This window comes from Scyliorhinus torazame, chromosome 8, assembly GCF_047496885.1.
Source record: "Scyliorhinus torazame isolate Kashiwa2021f chromosome 8, sScyTor2.1, whole genome shotgun sequence".
Classification (NCBI taxonomy): Eukaryota; Metazoa; Chordata; class Chondrichthyes; order Carcharhiniformes; family Scyliorhinidae; genus Scyliorhinus; species Scyliorhinus torazame.
The window spans coordinates 258,814,765-258,835,130 of NC_092714.1; the positions used below are offsets into that span (position 1 = coordinate 258,814,765).

At 51.4% G+C, this 20,366-nt stretch overlaps 1 protein-coding gene across 2 annotated transcripts in view; it reads right to left on the minus strand.

Annotated features, from left to right (window-relative positions):
- edem2 (ER degradation enhancer, mannosidase alpha-like 2) overlaps nucleotides 1-20,366 on the minus strand; it is a 67,033-nt gene that overhangs the window by 25,175 nt on the left and 21,492 nt on the right. For both annotated transcript variants that reach the window (XM_072515186.1, XM_072515187.1), the window contains one exon: nucleotides 6,769-6,894. In XM_072515186.1, the coding sequence (XP_072371287.1) occupies nucleotides 6,769-6,894 (126 nt within the window). The remainder of the gene's footprint in view (nucleotides 1-6,768; nucleotides 6,895-20,366) is intronic.

Here is a 20,366-nt window from a genome sequence, read left to right on the forward strand (position 1 = left end):
ACTTACTTTGAACTCAATTCTCCCTTCTAAACCGTATGAATGTACATGCATGCGTTTAACCATTTTCTTGTATTCTGTAGAAATTAATAAACTCACTCTGTCTTTACTTAAGAAAGCCTGGTTAAATTTGATCCTTTTAAAACTTAACTGCTGGTTCTGGGGTCGAGAAGGGATCTGTTTCAGATTAAATTTAAGCGCAACTTGGAAACAATGCTACTTTGCAATTAGTGGCTCATCGCCTGATCCCTCAAAGCCTCTTCATCTTCCACAAGGGTCAAGGCTTCTCGGAATATGCATGCCTTGCCTGGGTGCAGCTGCAACAACATTCAAGAAGCTCCAATGTGGACTACTTTGCTTCACTGGCGCTGCTCCCAATACACTCTATGTCCACTCACTCCATCACTGCGGCTGCAGTTTGGACTATATATAGAATCACAGCAGTGACTCACCGAGGCTATTTTGACAGCATCTCCCTCCCCCGCAACCACCAAAATTGAGAAAAACAAGATCAGCAGTGTCATGAGAGCATCAAGTTCCCCTCCAAGTCACACGTTGTTTCTTCAACACTGCAGGTCAACATTCTGAGATTCCCCACCCAACGTCGCGGCGGGAATCTGTCATCAGCACCAGGGTGGAGAGGGTCGAAGCAGGCCGATCACCAACCTCTTGAGGGTAGCGAAGTTCTCTCTGGTGTCCTGGCCAACATTCACCCCTCAATACATCTCAATAGGAGCGGTTTACCTGGTCACTGCTGTTTGTGGGAGTTTGCGATGTTCAATCCGGCTGTCTGTTACCGTTTCCCACATCACAACGATGATGACACAGAACCATAGGATGGTTACAGTGCAGGAGGAGGCCATTCAGCCCATCGTCTTCGCCAAGGTAATCCCATTCATTGCATTTTTTTCAAAGCCCTTTCAACGGCTCACCCACTTCTCCTTTTGAAAAGTCACGACTGGAGATCAGTCTCCTACACTCGAAGGTCAGATCCTAAACCACCCGCAGCATTAAAAACTTTCTCCTCATATTGCCATTGATTCTTTTGCCACCCACCGAATAATCAATGCCTTATGCATCTCACCCGTTCTGGCACCGGGAATAGCTTCCAACCATTCACTCTGTCTGGACTCCCCACGGTTTTGTCGCCTCATCACTTCTAATGAATGTCAATGGCTCGGAGGTATTTTGGGGCATCGCGAGGTTGTGAAAGGCGCTATATCAATGCAGGATGGGCAATAAATAGGACCTTGGCAGCGTTGCCTGCATCCCAACAGGGAATCTTGTTTTCCCTCAATTATTCTTTAGCATTTCCATTGGGTGGGAGGTTACACGATGCACTCAAGTTCTGAATGTTTAACATACAATCTTGTACCTCAGCTCAAAGTAAAATACCCAGCTATCCACAAGGTGGCTCAAAGAGCCCTCCAGCTTGTATTTAACCTTTATTTTTGCTGAGGCTGTTGATGCTACGAGAGCTGTTGTACATCCGTTTGCTAATCCACAAGCGGCTGACATGTTTCATGTATTTATTTGGCACATTTGCACCTGATTATTCTCCTATGATGGGGGTCTTTTAAAAAATATATGTTTATTCAAGTTTTCCAACAAAATTTTTGACAAACCCCCCCACAGAAGATAAAAGAAACCCAAACACAACAATTAAACATTGTACATTGTACAAAACATTCACATTGGGTTTCCCCATGTACAATAGCCACCCCCATATGACATTTAAAGGTACTCGTAGGGAAGACCCCCCCCCACCCACCCGCATTCCCCACCCCCCCACCCTAGGGTTGCTGCTGCTGCTGACCTCCTGCTAACGTTCCGCGAGATAGTCTAGGAACGGTTGCCACCGCCTGAAGAACCCCTGCACAGACCCTCGTACATAAGGACATAAGAACTAGGAACAGGAGTAGGCCATCTGGCCCCTCGAGCCTGCTCCGCCATTCAATGAGATCATGGCTGATCTTTGTGGACTCAGCTCCACTCTCCGACCCGTACACCATATCCCCGAATCCCTTTATTCTTTAGAAAGGTATCTACCTTTTTCTTAAAAACGTTTAAAGAAGGAGCCTCAACTGCTTCACTGGGCAAGGAATTCCAGAGATTCACAACCCTTTGGGTGAAGAAGTTCCTCCTAAACTCGGTCCTAAATCTACTTCCCCTTATTTCGAGGCTATGCCCCCTAGTTCTGCTTTCCCCGACCAGTGGAAACAACCTGCCCGCATCTATCCTATCTATTCCCTTCATAATTTTATATGTCTCAATAAGATCCCCCCGCATTCTTCTAAACTCCAATGAGTACAGTAACTTCATTGCAGTGTTAATGTAAGCCTACTTGTGACACTAATGAATGAATTACAATGAATACATAAATACTCGTCAGGCAAACTTTATCCTTCTCCAGCTTAATGAACTCTGCCATTATCATTTATCCAGGCTTCCACACTGGAGGGCTTCGCGTCCTCCCATAATAACAATATCCCCGGGCTACCAGGGACGCAAAGGCCAGGATACTGGCCTCTTTTGCCTCCTGCACTCCCGGCTTGTCCGTTACCCCCAAATAATGCCAACCCCCAACTCGGCTTGACCTGGACTTTCACCACGTTGGACATAGTCCTCCCAAGACCCCTCCAGTGCCAGGCACGACCAGAACATGTGGACGTGATTTGCCGGACTCCCCGAGCACCTCCCACACCTGTCCTCCACCCCAAAGAACCTACTCATCCTCGCCCCTGTCATATGCGCTCTGTGAACAACCTTGAATTGTATTAGGCTAAGCCTGGCGCAAGAGGAGGAAGAATTAACCCTATTCAGGGCATCAGCCCACAGACCCTCATCTATCTCCTCCCCAAGCTCCTCCTCCCACTTGCCCTTTAGCTCCTCTACCGAGGCCTCCTCCTCTTCCTGCAGCTCCTGGTAAATCGCCAAAACCTTGCCTTCTCCAACCCATACACCCGAAATCTCCCTGTCCTGGGTCCCCTGTGCCGGGAGCAACGGGAATTCCCTCACCTGCCATCTCACAAATGCCCTCACTTGCATATACCTGAAAGCATTCTCCGGGGGTAACCCAAACTTCTCCTCCAGCGCCCCTAGGCTTGCAAACGTCCCATCGATGAACAGGTCCCCTTTCTCCTAATCCCTGCCCGATGCCAGCTCCGAAATACCCCATCCATCCTTCCCGGGACGAACCGATGATTTTCCCGAATCGGGGACTCAACCGAGGCTCCCACCTCGCCCCTGTGTCGCCTCCACTGCCCGATATGATGGGGGTCTTAAGGCACAGAGGAGGGCGCTCCTGCCTCGGAGCCAGAAGCTCTGGGTTCGGGTTTTCGTTCCCAAGACCTGATGGCCAAGGTACATTCATAACATGGCCAAACGGGTTAATCATTAACCTGCAAGTCCTTCCAACACGACACCAATAATAATAATCTTTATTAGTGTCACAAGTAGGCTTACATTAACACTGCAATGAAGTTACTGTGAAAAGCCCCTAGTCGCCATATTCCGGCGCCTGTTCGGGTACACAGAGGGAGAATTCAGAATGTCCAAATTACCTAACAGCACGTTTTTCGGGACTCGTGGGAGGAAACCGGAACACACGGAGGAAACCCACGCAGACACGGGGAGAACGTGCAGACTCCGCACAGACAGTGACCCGAGCCGGGAATCGAACCTGGGATCCTGGGTGCTGTGAAGCCACAGTGCTAACCACTGTGCTACCGTGCCACCCATTTGCGTACCAAATTGCGCGTTGGAACCGCAACTCGGACCCTCTGAGTGAATTGTAACCACACCACCACTTGCCCATGAATATGGATACTTGAGCTGCTAAATTGCAACTAAATACAATGTAACATTCCCAACCCTTCAGTTAAATTCGCAAGCACCTGATCACCGGCAAGGTGGAGTTCAGGTTTGGCTCCGACTCTCCTCCATATGGAGAGATTCCTACTGACTCACCAGCGAGATTCACATGGCGGAAGGTACCGGATTTGCACCTAGCAAAATTAATCATATTCAAAACTCAAAAAGTCTCGACTTGCAGTCTCATTCTGAGCTGTGGTGTGGATCTGGCGCCCTTGATATTCATTCTTGTTTCGAAGTTGACAAAAAAGGTGAAAGACCCTCATTGCTCAATAGGTACAAACATGAGAAAGGTTTGTGGTGCAGGAGGCAGCCACTTGGTTCACTGTGTCTGTGCCAGCTGCATGAAAACGTTATCCAGCCTAATCCCACTCTCCAGCTCCTGGACTGGACCTTTTTAGATTACGGCACTTCAAGTACATACCCCAGTGTGTTCAGGTTTCTGCCCCCATCTGCTTGGCAGGCAGTGAGTTTCAGAACCCCACACCCCTCTGCCGGATAGACCTCCTCTACTCCCCCTCTAATCCTGCTATCAATTACTTCAAATCCATGCCCCCCGATTATTGATCTTCTGTCTCTCCTTCCTCTCCAATTTCTCCAGGCCCTCCATAATTGATACCCCTCAATCAAATCTACCCCTCAACCTCCAGCCTATCCAATCTTTCTCCAGAGCCAAAATTCTCCATTCTTGCGAACACATAGTTGCTGTAATTTGGTGGCCAGTGTGCAGGGTACCCTGGCTGCACTCTCGGGTTTTATAGCTTGGGCAGTCCCTCAGTGTCGAGGATGTATTGCTTCCATTCCAGGGAGATGGGTTCAGCAGTGGCTGAATAGTCCAATCCTGGACTGCAGACTCTGCCACAGGTTTGGCACATGGTGCTTGGTGAGGTGGGGGAAACGCTCTGGATTCCACGCTTTTTCCGCTGTTTTCTCTTGGCCTCCGTGTGCTCCACCCGGTGACCTTCGAGGTGATTGGTGCCTTCGTTGATGCTTCTTCTCCAGTTTGTGCGTTCTAAGGCAGGCAATTCCAGTGTGTCGACAGGGATGTCGCACTTATTTAGGGAGGCTTTCAGATTGCCCTTGTAGTCTTTCCTCTGCCCTCCTGGTGATTATTTGCCATTGCAGAGCTCGGAGTAGAGCACTTGTTTTGGGGGTCTTGTGTTGGGCATAGGAATTAGCAGCAGAAGTAGGCCATTCAGCCCGTCGAGCCTGCTCTGCTATTCAATCAGATCATGGCTGATCTCTTCCTGGTCTCAAATCCACCTCCCCATTTGTTCCCCATGTCCCTTTAACCCGTTTTTTAAAATCAGAAATATATGTACCTCCTTCTTGAAACCATTTAATAACCGATTCAACCGCACTATGGAGCAGCGAGTTTCACAAATTCACCACCCTCCGCGAGGAGTAGTTCCTCCTCATCTCAGTTGTAAATCTACCGCCTCTCAGCCTACATCCGTGACCACTGGTTTTAGATTGCCCCACAAGGGGGAACATTTGGTCCACGTTTACTTTATCAATCCCTTTAAGTATTTTATACACCTCGATCAGATCCCCTCTCATCCTTCTAAACTCCAGTGAGTACAAGCCCAAACTGTTTAATCTCACCTCATCCATTGACTCTTCCCCGGAATCAATCTGGTGAGTCTCCTCCGACCTGCTGCCAATGCCACCACATCCTTTCTCAAGTAAGGAGACCAAAACTGGACACAATACTCCAAATGTGGTCTCACCAATACCCTATACAATTGCAACAACACTTCTCTACTTTTATACTCCAGTCTTTTAGCAATAAACGCTAGCATTCCATTTGCCTTTTTAATTACATGCTGTACTTGCATACCGACCTTCTGCAATTCAGGAACAAAGACACCCAGATCTCTCTGCCCCGACGCATTTTGAATCTGCTTTCCATCGAGATAATAATTTGCCTTTCTATTTTTTCGATCAGAATGGATAACCTCACACTTACATACATCAAATTCCATCTGCCTCGGGCGGCACGGTGGCACAGTGGTTAGCACTGCTGCCTCACGGCACCGTGGACCCTTTTCGATCCCGGCCCTGGGTCACTGGCTGTGTGGAGTTTGCACATCCTCCCCGTGACTGCACGGGTTTCACCCCCACAACCCAAAGATGTGCAGGGTAGGTGGATTGGCCACACTAAGTTGGCCCTTAAAAATTAATTGGATACTTTAAATTTTTTTTTTTTTAAATCTATCAGCCAAATTTTAGCCCACTCTCCCAGCCTATCTATATCCAATCTGTAAAATCTTTATCTCCTCTTCACAGGGAGTGCGGACAATGTGGCCCGCCCATCGCAGCTGGTGGAGCATGACCAGTGCCACGATACTGGGGATACTAGCCTGGGAGAGGCCGTTGGCACACCCATCCTGCCAGGGATTTGCAGGATTTTGTAGAGGCAGTGTTGGTGATATCTCTCCAGGGATTTGAGGTGTCTGCTGCACATTGTCCATGTGTCTGATGCATACAGGAGGGCGGGGACCACGGCTGCTCTGTAGACTTGGTGCAGAATTTGAGGTCTCGGTTTTGGAACGCTGTTCCTCAGGCGTCCAAAGACTGCACTGGCGCTTGGGAGTCGTTGTTGGATTTCATCGTCAATATCCGAGAGGAGGCTCCCGAGGAATGGGAAATGATCCATGTTGTTCAGGGGCTCGTCGGGGATCTTGATGGTGGCGGGGGCAGTGTTATGGCTGCACTCTAGTTGAGGTACAACCTCCCTGCTCTTACCGCAGCCAAATGAAGTGTCGCGTTGTCTGGAACAGCGAGCAATAGTTTGCAAATGTAATAACGTTTTAGAATGACGGCAACAATAATGGAGAAAGGCAAAATAACGGATGCCCGATGTGCCACTGCAGATGTGGCAGGTAGGGCCCTTACCTGGTAGCAGCGTGCGAGCAGCTTCCTCAGCCAGCCTGAGCAAAGGCCCAGAGCAGGGCCATCCCGACTCCACCTTGATTCCGCCCTCTTTAGAGAGCAAGTGAGCAGACAGTAGGCCTCCCACCACTGGGGAAAGGAGCAAACGCAACAAGAAAGTGTTAAAAATGTGCACGCAGGTGGAAAGAGTAGATACGGAGAGAATGTCTCCTCTTTGGGGGAAGAGAATAACGAGAGGCCACCGGGAAATCCAACAGGAACCTTCGAAGAAACTTCACCCAAAGTGTGGTGGGAATGTAGAACTCGTCATCACAGGGAGCGACTGAAGTGAATAGTAGAGATTATTTAAGGAGAAACTGGACAAGCTTATGAAGGAGAGACGAATCGAGGATTACAATGGCAGATTTAGTTGAGGAACGATGAGAAGAGGCTCAAGTGGACTGGTTGGGGTGGGCAGCCTGTTTCTCTGACACATATCCTTTATATTTCTATGTCGATAAACCATAGAGGGCAAAACACTCAATAATAATTGGAAGCCTGAAAAGTTTATTCAGGTCCCTTTCAAATAGACAACGGGTGTAAGAGAAACAAATACTTTTAGATCCAAATTATCGCAGCATTCCCCTGACCTATCGTGGTCCAGGGCCATATGCCAGTACACTGAGCCTCAGAACCACTGGAGGAGTTTTGCTGTGGTCTCCATTGCGATTGCAGCCAGGGAGAGCTCTCAGGAAGGACTCGTCTTTTAACACTGCGCAGTGCTGATACAGGACAGGGTGATTTCGGGCGTGTGGGTAAGGTCTCGGCGATATACCAGGAGCTGCAGGAAGCGGAGGAAGCCTCGGTGGAGGAGCTGAAGGGCAAGTGGGAGGAGGAGCTGGGTGATGAGCTGGATGCGAGCCTGTGGGCTGACGCCCTGGGCAGGGTTAATTCCTCCTCGTCTTGCGCCAGGCTCAGCCTGATCCAGTTTAAAGTGGTGCACAGGGCGCATATGACAGGGGCGAGGATGTGTAACTGTTTTGAGGTAGAGGACAGGTGTGTGAGGTGTTCGGGGAGCCCAGCGAACCACGCCCATATGTTCTGGGCATGTCCGGCGCTTGCGGGGTTTTGGAGGGGCTTCGCAAAGGCTACGTCCAAGGTCTTGGACACTCGGGTAAAACCGAGCTGGGGGGATAGCAATATTTGGGGTATCGAATGACCCGGGAGTGCAGGAGCCGAAAGAGGCCGGAGTTTTGACCTGTGCCTCTTTGGTAGCCCGGAGAAGGATCTTACTAATGTGGAGGAACGCGAAGCCCCCCAGTGTGGAGGCTTGGATCAATGACATGGTGGGGTTTCTCAGGTTGGAGAAGATAAAGTTTGCCTTGAGAGGGTCTGTGCAGCCGTTCCTTGACTTTCTTGCGGAACATTAGGTGGAGGTCAATGGCAGCCGGGGGGGGGGGGGGGCGGGGCAGTTTTTTGTTTTGGTTTATGTAAGGGGCGTTTGCCCCATTTTGTTCTTAATTTGTTAAATCGTTTAAGGGTTAGAGGATTAAGTTGCTTTGTTTGTTGGTGTATTGCCCTTTTTGGAGTGTTTTGTATAAATTATTGAAAAACCTTGAATAAACATATTTTTTTTAAAAACACTGCGCAGTGCAATAGCGATTCACAGTCTGGTGAAACACAAGGGCACAACTCATAGGTTGTCCCGAAGAGGAACCAAATTAGATGATATCCTCCAACGCATTTGCATCCACTGACAGCTAGTTACACATTAGAAGAAGGCGAATTTGGACCGCGATTTATAATAATCATCGGTTTGTACCGGGTAGGCTGGATGGTGGGTTCCGGAGATGGCAAAGGGCAGGAATTAGGAGGATGGGGGGTCTATTTATAGACGGGAGCTTTCCCATCTTGAAAGCCTTGGAGGATAAATTTGAATTGCCAGCAGGGAATGGGTTTAGGTATTTGCACGTGCGAGACTTATTGAGAAAACAGGTTCCGGCCTTCCCGCTGCTGCCGCCACGTGGGAAGTCGAGCTAGGAGGAGAGATAGAGGCGGGTCTGTGGGCTGATGCCCCAAGCAGGGTTAATACATCCTCATCATGTGCCAGGCTTAGCCTGATACAATTTAAGGCAGTCCACCGGGCCACATATGACGGTGGTCCGGATGAGAAGTTTTTTGGGGTAGAGGACAGGTGTGCGAGGTGCGCGGGAAGCCGAGGAAATCATGTCCACATGTTTTGGGCATGCCCGAAGCTCAGAGGGTGTTGGCAGGGTTTTGCGAAGGCAATGTCCACGGTGCTAGAAACACGGTGTGGTGCCGAGTCCGGAGGTAGCGATCTTTGGAGTGTCGGAAATCCGGGAGTTCAGGGGGCGAAGGAGGCCGACGTCCTCGCCTTTGCCTCCCTGGTAGCCCGGAGACGGATCTTATTAATGTGGAGGGACTCGAAGCCCCCGAGTGTAGAGACCTGGGTTAGTGACATGGCTGGGTTTCTCAGGCTAGGGAAAATAAAGTTTGCCTTAAGAGGGTCAATGTTAGGGTTCTCCCGGAGGGGGCAGCCGTTCGTCGACCTTCCCGGGGAAAATTAAAATGGCAGCAGAAGCAGCATTCCGTTGGGGGGGGTTATTATGATTAAAAACTTGCAAATACCCTAATAAATATATATTTTTTAAAAAGGCATATGCATGGGTATGTGTGGTGTGGGGTGTGTGTGTGTGGGGGTGTGTGTGGGGTGTGTGGGTAAGGTGTGTGTGTGTGAGAGAGTCTGTTGTGAGTGTGTGTGTGTGTGGGTGTGGTGCATGTGTGTGTGTGTTGTGTGGATGGTGTGTGTGTGTGTGTGTGTGTGTGCGTACGTGTGTGTGGGTGTGTGCGAGTGCTTGTGTGTGTGGGTGTGTGTTGGGGGTGGTGTGTGTGGGGGGGTGTGGGGGTGTGTGTGGTGTGTACGTGTTTGTGTGGCGTGTATGTGTGTGGTGTGTATGTGTGGTGTGTATGTGTTTGTGTGGTGTGTGTGTGTTTGTGTGGTGTGTTTGTGTTTGTGTGGTGTGTATGTGTGGTGTGTTTGTGTGGTGTGTATGTGTTTGTGTGGTGTGTATGTGTTTGTGTGGTGTGTATGTATTTGTGTGGTGTGTTTGTGTGGTGTGTATGTGTTTCTGTGGTGTGTATGTGTTTGTGTGCTGTGTATGTATTTGTGTGGTGTGTTTGTGTGGTGTGTATGTGTTTGTGTGGTGTGTTTGTGTGGTGTGTATGTGTTTCTGTGGTGTGTATGTGTTTGTGTGCTGTGTATGTATTTGTGTGGTGTGTTTGTGTGGTGTGTATGTGTTTGTGTGGTGTGTTTGTGTGGTGTGTTTCTGTGGTGTGTATGTGTTTGTGTGCTGTGTATGTATTTGTGTGGTGTGTTTGTGTGGTGTGTATGTGTTTGTGTGGTGTGTATGTGTTTGTGTGGTGTGTTTGTGTGGTGTGTATGTGTTTGTGTGGTGTGTATGTGTTTGTGTGGTGTGTATGTGTTTGTGTGGTGTGTATGTGTTTGTGTGGTGTGTATGTGTTTGTGTGGTGTGTATGTATTTGTGTGGTGTGTATGTGTTTGTGTGGTGTGTTTGTGTGCTGTGTTTGTGTGGTGTGTTTGTGTGGTGTGTATGTGTTTGTGTGGTGTATGTGTTTGTGTGGTGTGTATGTGTTTGTGTGGTGTGTATGTGTTTGTGTGGTGTGTATGTATTTGTGTGGTGTGTTTGTGTTGTGTGTATGTGTTTCTGTGGTGTGTATGTGTTTGTGTGCTGTGTATGTATTTGTGTGGTGTGTTTGTGTTGTGTGTATGTGTTTGTGTGGTGTGTATGTGTTTGTGTGGTGTGTTTGTGTGGTGTGTATGTGTTTGTGTGGTGTGTTTGTGTGGCGTGTATGTGTTTGTGTGGTGTGTTTGTGTGGTGTGTATGTGTTTGTGTGGTGTGTTTGTGTGGTGTGTATGTGTTTGTGTGGTGTGTATGTGTTTCTGTGGTGTGTATGTATTTGTGTGGTGTGTTTGTGTGGTGTGTATGTGTTTGTGTGGTGTGTATGTGTTTGTGTGGTGTGTATGTGTTTGTGTGGTGTGTTTGTGTGGTGTGTATGTGTTTGTGTGGTGTGTTTGTGTGGTGTGTATGTGTTTGTGTGGTGTGTATGTATTTGTGTGGTGTGTTTGTGTGGTGTGTATGTGTTTGTGTGGTGTGTATGTGTTTGTGTGGTGTGTATGTGTTTGTGTGGTGTGTATGTGTTTGTGTGGTGTGTATGTATTTGTGTGGTGTGTTTGTGTGGTGTGTATGTGTTTGTGTGGTGTGTATGTATTTGTGTGGTGTGTTTGTGTGGTGTGTATGTGTTTGTGTGGTGTGTATGTGTTTGTGTGGTGTGTATGTGTTTGTGTGGTGTGTATGTATTTGTGTGGTGTGTTTGTGTGGTGTGTATGTGTTTGTGTGGTGTGTATGTGTTTGTGTGGTGTGTATGTGTTTGTGTGGTGTGTTTGCGTGGTGTGTATGTGTTTGTGTGGTGTGTTTGTGTGGTGTGTATGTGTTTGTGTGGTGTGTATGTGTTTGTGTGGTGTGTATGTGTGGTGTGTATGTGTTTGTGTGGTGTATGTGTTTGTGTGGTGTGTATGTGTTTGTGTGGTGTGTTTGTGTGGTGTGTATGTGTTTGTGTGGTGTGTATGTGTTTGTGTGGTGTGTGTGTGTGGTGTGTATGTGTTTGTGTGGTGTGTGTGTGTGGTGTGTATGTGTTTGTGTGGTGTGTGTGTGTGGTGTGTATGTGTGTGTGTGGTGTGTATGTGTTTGTGTGGTGTGTATGTGTTTGTGTGGTGTGTATGTGTTTGTGTGGTGTGTGTGTGTGGTGTGTTTGTGTGGTGTGTATGTGTTTGTATGGTGTATGTGTTTGTGTGGTGTGTTTGTGTGGTGTGTATGTGTTTGTGTGGTGTGTATGTGTTTGTGTGGTGTGTTTGTGTGGTGTGTATGTGTTTGTGTGGTGTGTGTGTGTGTGGTGTGTATGTATTTGTGTGGTGTGTATGTGTTTGTGTGGTGTGTTTGTGTGGTGTGTATGTGTGGTGTGTATGTGTGGTGTGTATGTGTTTGTGTGGTGTGTATGTGTTTGTGTGGTGTGTATGTGTTTGTGTGGTGTGTATGTGTTTGTGTGGTGTGTTTGTGTGGTGTGTATGTGTTTGTGTGGTGTGTATGTGTTTGTGTGGTGTGTATGTGTTTGTGTGGTGTGTTTGTGTGGTGTGTATGTGTTTGTGTGGTGTGTATGTGTGGTGTGTATGTGTTTGTGTGGTGTGTATGTGTTTGTGTGGTGTGTATGTGTTTGTGTGGTGTGTATGTATTTGTGTGGTGTGTATGTGTTTGTGTGGTGTGTTTGTGTGGTGTGTATGTGTTTGTGTGGTGTGTATGTGTTTGTGTGGTGTGTATGTGTTTGTGTGGTGTGTATGTGTTTGTGTGGTGTGTATGTGTTTGTGTGGTGTGTATGTGTTTGTGTGGTGTGTATGTATTTGTGTGGTGTGTATGTGTTTGTGTGGTGTGTTTGTGTGGTGTGTATGTGTGGTGTGTATGTGTTTGTGTGGTGTGTATGTGTTTGTGTGGTGTGTATGTGTGGTGTGTGTGTTTGTGTGGTGTGTTTGTGTGGTGTGTATGTGTGGTGTGTATGTGTTTGTGTGGTGTGTTTGTGTGGTGTGTATGTGTTTGTGTGGTGTGTATGTGTTTGTGTGGTGTGTATGTATTTGTGTGGTGTGTATGTGTTTGTGTGGTGTGTATGTGTTTGTGTGGTGTGTATGTATTTGTGTGGTGTGTATGTATTTGTGTGGTGTGTATGTGTTTGTGTGGTGTGTATGTGTTTGTGTGGTGTGTATGTGTTTGTGTGGTGTGTATGTATTTGTGTGGTGTGTATGTGTTTGTGTGGTGTGTTTGTGTGGTGTGTATGTGTTTGTGTGGTGTGTATGTGTTTGTGTGGAGTGTTTGTGTGGTGTGTATGTGTTTGTGTGGTGTGTATGTGTTTGTGTGGTGTGTTTGTGTGGTGTGTATGTGTTTGTGTGGTGTATGTGTTTGTGTGGTGTGTATGTGTTTGTGTGGTGTGTTTGTGTGGTGTGTATGTGTTTGTGTGGTGTCTTTGTGTGGTGTGTATGTGTTTGTGTGGTGTGTTTGTGTGGTGTGTATGTGTTTGTGTGGTGTGTATGTGTTTGTGTGGTGTGTATGTGTTTGTGTGGTGTGTTTGTGTGGTGTGTATGTGTTTGTGTGGTGTATGTGTTTGTGTGGTGTGTATGTGTTTGTGTGGTGTGTTTGTGTGGTGTGTATGTGTTTGTGTGGTGTGTATGTGTTTGTGTGGTGTGTATGTGTTTGTGTGGTGTGTATGTGTTTGTGTGGTGTATGTGTTTGTGTGGTGTGTATGTGTTTGTGTGGTGTGTTTGTGTGGTGTGTATGTGTTTGTGTGGTGTGTTTGTGTGGTGCGTATGTGTTTGTGTGGTGTGTATGTGTTTGTGTGGTGTGTATGTGTGGTGTGTATGTGTTTGTGTGGTGTGTATGTGTTTGTGTGGTGTGTATGTGTTTGTGTGGTGTGTTTGTGTGGTGTGTATGTGTGGTGTGTATGTGTTTGTGTGGTGTGTATGTGTTTGTATGGTGTGTTTGTGTGGTGTGTATGTGTTTGTGTGGTGTGTATGTGTTTGTGTGGTGTGTATGTGTTTGTGTGGTGTGTATGTGCTTGTGTGGTGTGTTTGTGTGGTGTGTATGTGTTTGTGTGGTGTGTATGTGTTTGTGTGGTGTGTTTGTGTGGTGTGTATGTGTTTGTGTGGTGTGTATGTGTTTGTGTGGTGTGTATGTGTTTGTGTGGTGTGTATGTGTTTGTGTGGTGTGTATGTGTTTGTGTGGTGTGTATGTGTTTGTGTGGTGTGTATGTGTGGTGTGTATGTGTTTGTGTGGTGTGTTTGTGTGGTGTGTATGTGTTTGTGTGGTGTGTATGTGTTTGTGTGGTGTGTATGTGTTTGTGTGGTGTGTATGTGTGGTGTGTATGTGTTTGTGTGGTGTGTATGTGTTTGTGTGGTGTGTTTGTGTGGTGTGTATGTGTTTGTGTGGTGTGTTTGTGTGGTATGTGTGGTGTGTATGTGTTTATGTGGTGTATGTGTTTGTGTGGTGTGTATGTGTTTGTGTGGTGTGTTTCTGTGGTGTGTATGTGTTTGTGTGGTGTGTATGTGTTTGTGTGGTGTGTTTGTGTGGTGTGTATGTGTTTGTGTGGTGTGTATGTGTGGTGTGTATGTGTTTGTGTGGTGTGTATGTGTTTGTGTGGTGTGTTTGTGTGGTGTGTTTGTGTGGTGTGTATGTGTTTGTGTCGTGTGTATGTGTTTGTGTGGTGTGTATGTGTTTGTGTGGTGTGTTTGTGTGGTGTGTATGTGTGGTGTGTATTTGTTTGTGTGGTGTGTTTGTGTGGTGTGTATGTGTTTGTGTGATGTGTTTGTGTGGTGTGTATGTGTGGTGTGGTGTGTTTGTGTGGTGTGTTTTTGTGGTGTGTATGTGTGGTGTGTATGTGTGGTGTGGTGTGTTTGTGTGGTGTGTTTTTGTGGTGTGTTTGTGTGGTGTGTTTGTGTGGTGTGTATGTGTGGTGTGGTGTGTTTGTGTGGTGTGTTTGTGTGGTGTGTTTGTGTGGTGTGTATGTGTGGTGTGTATGTGTTCGTGTGGTGTGTTTGTGTGGTGTGTTTGTGTGGTGTGTATGTGTGGTGTGTATGTGTTTGTGTGGTGTGTTTGTGTGGTGTGTTTTTGTGGTGTGTTTGTGTGGTGTGTTTGTGTGGTGTGTATGTGTTTGTGTGTATGTGTTTGTGTGTATGTGTTTGTGTGGTGTGTATGTGTTTGTGTGGTGTGTATGTGTGGTGTGTATGTGTTTGTGTGGTGTGTGTGTGTAATAGTGTGGCAGTAATAATGAGATGGGCCCGGGGGCAAGCCAGGATATAGGTGCAGAGTGGGGCAAACATCACACAGAGTAGAGACGAACCTTGCAGAAGCAGGCAAACAATCTTACAACCCGTTTTCTTTAAAAAAAGACTAGCATGTACATAGTGTCATTTACGGCTACAGGACATCCCAAAGAGCTTTACAGCCAATGACGTGCTTCTTTAAAGTGAAGTCATTGTTGTAATGCAGGAAAGGGTAGTCAGTTAGCATAGAGTCAGCTATGTGATAATGATCCGATAATATCTGTGTTTGTGACGCTGACTGAGACTCTGGCAATACCTCCTCTGCTCCTCTTTGAAGAAGAACCATGGGACATTTTACATCCACTTGAGAAAGTGGACAGGGCCTCAATTAAATGTCTTATCAAAAAGACGGCACGTCCAACATTCCCTCGGTCCTGCATTGGCGCGTCAGCCTGGCCTTTTGTGTCAAGACCTGGACTGGGACTTGAACCCACAACAAATACTGTAGCCAACATCCAAAGCATTGCTAAAACACTCTCATATTATACAATAATTCAGTTGGGGTGTCTATGGTTACTAACCAATTTGAAAAGGAGTCCTTTGACCAACAAACTTTTGAGAAGCATTGGGTTCAGTGATGGGAGTGGGAGGCACATGTAATAATGAAACCAAAAAATCTGGAGAGGCATCAAATAAATGAACAAAGAGGAGATCGAGGAGGGGCTGTGGGCAGATGCCCTAAGCAGGGTAAACTCGTCGTCCTCGTGTGCCAGGCTAAGCCTGATTCAGTTTAAGGTATTACACAGGGCACATATGACTGGAGCACGGCTCAGTAAATTTTTTGGGGTGGAGGATAGGTGTGAGAGGTGCTCGAGAAGCCCAGCGAATCATACCCATATGTTTTGGTCATGCCCGGCACTACAGGGGTTTTGGATGGGGGTGACAAAGGTGCTTTCAAAAGTAGTAGGAGTCCGGGTCGAACCAAGCTGGGGGTTGGCTATATTTGGGGTTGCACAAGAGCCGGGAGTGCAGGAGGCGAGAGAGGCCGATGTTTTGGCCTTTGCGTCCCTAGTAGCCCGGCGCAGGATATTGCTAATGTGGAAAGAAGCCAAGCCCCCGGGGGTGGAGACCTGGATAAATGACATGGCGGGGTTTATAAAGCTAGAGCGGATTAAGTTCGTCCTAAGGGGGCCGGCTCAAGGGTTCACCGGGCGGTGGCAACCGTTCGTCGAATACCTCGCAGAAAGATAGACGGAATGGGAAAAAGAAGGCAGCAGCAGCAGCCCAGGATCGGGGGGGGGGGGGGGGGGGGGGGGGGAGGAGGAACCAGAAGGACTCTCAGGGTTGTTAATATATACTGTATAGTATGTATAGGTCGTTGCTACAGATAATTATATATTGGACTGTTAAATTATATTTTTGGAGAGTGTTACTTGTGACAAGGCAGTTGCCAATTAGGGCTAGTTTTCATTTTTGTTATTTATTATTTATTCATTTTTTGTTTATAAAATAGGTCATTGTTATTTGTGTTGTTATAATATTGTGTAAAGGCTAGTCCCCAACCACCCAGGAAAAACAGCTGACTGGTCCCTCACCAGCCTGGCACCCCTGCAGCGCCGACACTGCCAGCCTGGCACCCCCGCAGCCCTGGTCCCCCACCAGCCTGGGACCCCCGCAGCCCTGGTCCCCCACCAGCCTGGGACCCTCGCAGCCCTGGTCCCCCACCAGCCTGGGACCCTCGCAGCCCTAATCCCCCACCAGCGTGACAGTCCCACAGAGCCGGTGCTCCGTCAGCGTGACAGTCCCACAGAGCCGGTGCTCCACCAGCGTGACAGTCCCACAGAGCCGGTGCTTCACCAGCGTGACAGTCCCACAGAGCCGGTGCTCCACCAGCGTGACAACCCCACAGAGCCCGTGCTCCACCAGCGTGACAGTCCCACAGAGCCGGTGCTCCACCAGCGTGACAGTCCCACAGAGCCGGTGCTCCACCAGCGTGACAGTCCCACAGAGCCCGTGCTCCACCAGCGTGACAGTCCCACAGAGCCGGTGCTCCACCAGCGTGACAGTCCCACAGAGCCCGTGCTCCACCAGCGTGACAGTCCCACAGAGCCGGTGCTCCGTCAGCGTGACAGTCCCACAGAGCCGGTGCTCCGTCAGCGTGACAGTCCCACAGAGCCGGTGCTCCGTCAGCGTGACAGTCCCACAGAGACGGTGCTCCACCAGCGTGACAACCCCACAGAGCCGGTGCTCCGTCAACGTGACAACCCCACAGAGCCGGTGCCCCACCAGCGTGACAGCCCCACAGAGCCGGTGCTCCACCAGCGTGACAGTCCCACAGAGCCGGTGCTCCGTCAGCGTGACAACCCCACAGAGCCGGTGCTCCACCAGCGTGACAGTCCCACAGAGCCGGTGCTCCGTCAGCGTGACAACCCCACAGAGCCGGTGCTCCGTCAGCGTGACAGTCCCACAGAGCCGGTGCTCCACCAGCGTGACAGTCCCACAGAGCCGGTGCTCCACCAGCGTGACAGTCCCACAGAGCCGGTGCTCCACCAGCGTGACAGTCCCACAGAGCCGGTGCTCCACCAGCGTGACAACCCCACAGAGCCGGTGCTCCGTCAGCGTGACAACCCCACAGAGCCGGTGCTCCGTCAGCGTGACAGTCCCACAGAGCCGGTGCTCCACCAGCGTGACAGTCCCACAGAGCCGGTGCTCCACCAGCGTGACAGTCCCACAGAGCCGGTGCTCCACCAGCGTGACAGTCCCACAGAGCCGGTGCTCCACCAGCGTGGCAGCCCCACAGAGCCGGTGCTCCACCAGCGTGACAACCCCACAGAGCCGGTGCTCCACCAGCGTGACAACCCCACAGAGCCGGTGCTCCACCAGCATGACAACCCCACAGAGCCGGTGCCCCACCAGCGTGGCAGCCCCACAGAGCCGGTGCTCCACCAGCGTGACAGTCCCACAGAGCCGGTGCTCCGTCAGCGTGACAGTCCCACAGAGCCGGTGCTCCGTCAGCGTGACAACCCCACAGAGCCGGTGCCCCACCAGCGTGGCAGTCCCACAGAGCCGGTGCTCCACCAGCGTGACAGTCCCACAGAGCCGGTGCTCCACCAGCGTGGCAGCCCCACAGAGCCGGTGCTCCACCAGCGTGACAGTCCCACAGAGCCGGTGCTCCACCAGCGTGACAGTCCCACAGAGCCGGTGCTCCGTCAGCGTGACAGTCCCACAGAGCCGGTGCTCCGTCAGCGTGACAGTCCCACAGAGCCGGTGCTCCGTCAGCGTGACAGTCCCACAGAGCCAGTGCTCCACCAGCGTGACAGTCCCACAGAGCCGGTGCTCCGTCAGCGTGACAGTCCCACAGAGCCAGTGCTCCACCAGCGTGACAGTCCCACAGAGCCGGTGCTCCGTCAGCGTGACAGTCCCACAGAGCCGGTGCTCCGTCAGCGTGACAGCCCCACAGAGCCGGTGCTCCGTCAGAGCGTGACAGTCCCACAGAGCCGGTGCTCCACCAGCGTGACAGTCCCACAGAGCCGGTGCTCCGTCAGCGTGACAGTCCCACAGAGCCGGTGCTCCACCAGCGTGACAGTCCCACAGAGCCGGTGCTCCACCAGCGTGACAGTCCCACAGAGCCGGTGCTCCGTCAGCGTGACAGTCCCACAGAGCCGGTGCTCCGTCAGCGTGACAGCCCCACAGAGCCGGTGCTCCACCAGCGTGACAGTCCCACAGAGCCGGTGCTCCGTCAGCGTGACAGTCCCACAGAGCCGGTGCTCCACCAGCGTGGCAACCCCACAGAGCCGGTGCTCCACCAGCGTGACAGTCCCACAGAGCCGGTGCACAGTCAGCGTGACAGTCCCACAGAGCCGGTGCTCCACCAGCGTGGCAACCCCACAGAGCCGGTGCTCCACCAGCGTGACAGTCCCACAGAGCCGGTGCTCCGTCAGCGTGACAGCCCCGCAGAGCCGGTGCTCCGTCAGCGTGACAGTCCCACAGAGCCGGTGCTCCACCAGCGTGGCAACCCCACAGAGCCGGTGCTCCACCAGCGTGGCAACCCCACAGAGCCGGTGCTCCACCAGCGTGACAGTCCCACAGAGCCGGTGCACAGTCAGCGTGACAGTCCCACAGAGCCGGTGCTCCACCAGCGTGGCAACCCCACAGAGCCGGTGCTCCACCAGCGTGACAGTCCCACAGAGCCGGTGCTCCGTCAGCGTGACAACCCCACAGGGCCGGTGCCCCACCAGCGTGACAGTCCCACAGAGCCGGTGCTCCGTCAGCGTGACAGTCCCACAGAGCCGGTGCTCCGTCAGCGTGACAGTCCCACAGAGCAGGTGCTCCGTCAGCGTGACAGTCCCACAGAGCCGGTGCTCCGTCAGCGTGACAGTCCCACAGGGCCGGTGCTCCACCAGCGTGACAGTCCCACAGAGCCGGTGCTCCGTCAGCGTGACAGTCCCACAGAGCCGGTGCTCCACCAGCGTGACAGTCCCACAGAGCCCGTGCTCCACCAGTGTGACAGTCCCACAGAGCCGGTGCTCCGTCAGCGTGACAACCCCACAGAGCCGGTGCTCCGTCAGCGTGACAGTCCCACAGAGCCGGTGCTCCGTCAGCGTGACAGTCCCACAGAGCCGGTGCTCCACCAGCGTGACAGTCCCACAGAGCCGGTGCTCCACCAGCGTGAAAGTCCCACAGAGCCGGTGCTCCACCAGCGTGACAGCCCCACAGAGCCGGTGCTCCACCAGCGTGACAACCCCACAGAGCCGGTGCTCCGTCAGCGTGACAACCCCACAGAGCCGGTGCTCCACCAGCGTGACAGTCCCACAGAGCCCGTGCTCCACCAGCGTGACAGTCCCACAGAGCCGGTGCTCCACCAGCGTGACAGTCCCACAGAGCCGGTGCTCCACCAGCGTGAAAGTCCCACAGAGCCGGTGCTCCACCAGCGTGACAGCCCCACAGAGCCGGTGCTCCACCAGCGTGACAACCCCACAGAGCCGGTGCTCCGTCAGCGTGACAGTCCCACAGAGCCGGTGCTCCGTCAGCGTGACAACCCCACAGAGCCGGTGCTCCGTCAGCGTGACAGTCCCACAGAGCCGGTGCTCCGTCAGCGTGACAGTCCCACAGAGCCGGTGCTCCACCAGCGTGACAGTCCCACAGAGCCGGTGCTCCACCAGCGTGACAGTCCCACAGAGCCGGTGCTCCACCAGCGTGACAGTCCCACAGAGCCGGTGCTCCGTCAGCGTGACAGTCCCACAGAGCCGGTGCTCCACCAGCGTGACAGTCCCACAGAGCCGGTGCTCCACCAGCGTGACAGTCCCACAGAGCCCGTGCTCCACCAGCGTGACAGTCCCACAGAGCCGGTGCTCCACCAGCGTGACAGTCCCACAGAGCCGGTGCTCCACCAGCGTGACAGCCCCACAGAGCCGGTGCTCCACCAGCGTGACAACCCCACAGAGCCGGTGCTCCGTCAGCGTGACAGTCCCACAGGGCCGGTGCTCCACCAGCGTGACAGTCCCACAGAGCCGGTGCTCCTCCAGCGTGACAGTCCCACAGAGCCGGTGCTCCACCAGCGTGACAGTCCCACAGAGCCGGTGCTCCGTCAGCGTGACAACCCCACAGAGCCGGTGCTCCACCAGCGTGACAGTCCCACAGAGCCGGTGCTCCGTCAGCGTGGCAACCCCAGAGGGCCGGTGCTCCACCAGCGTGGCAGTCCCACAGAGCCGGTGCTCCACCA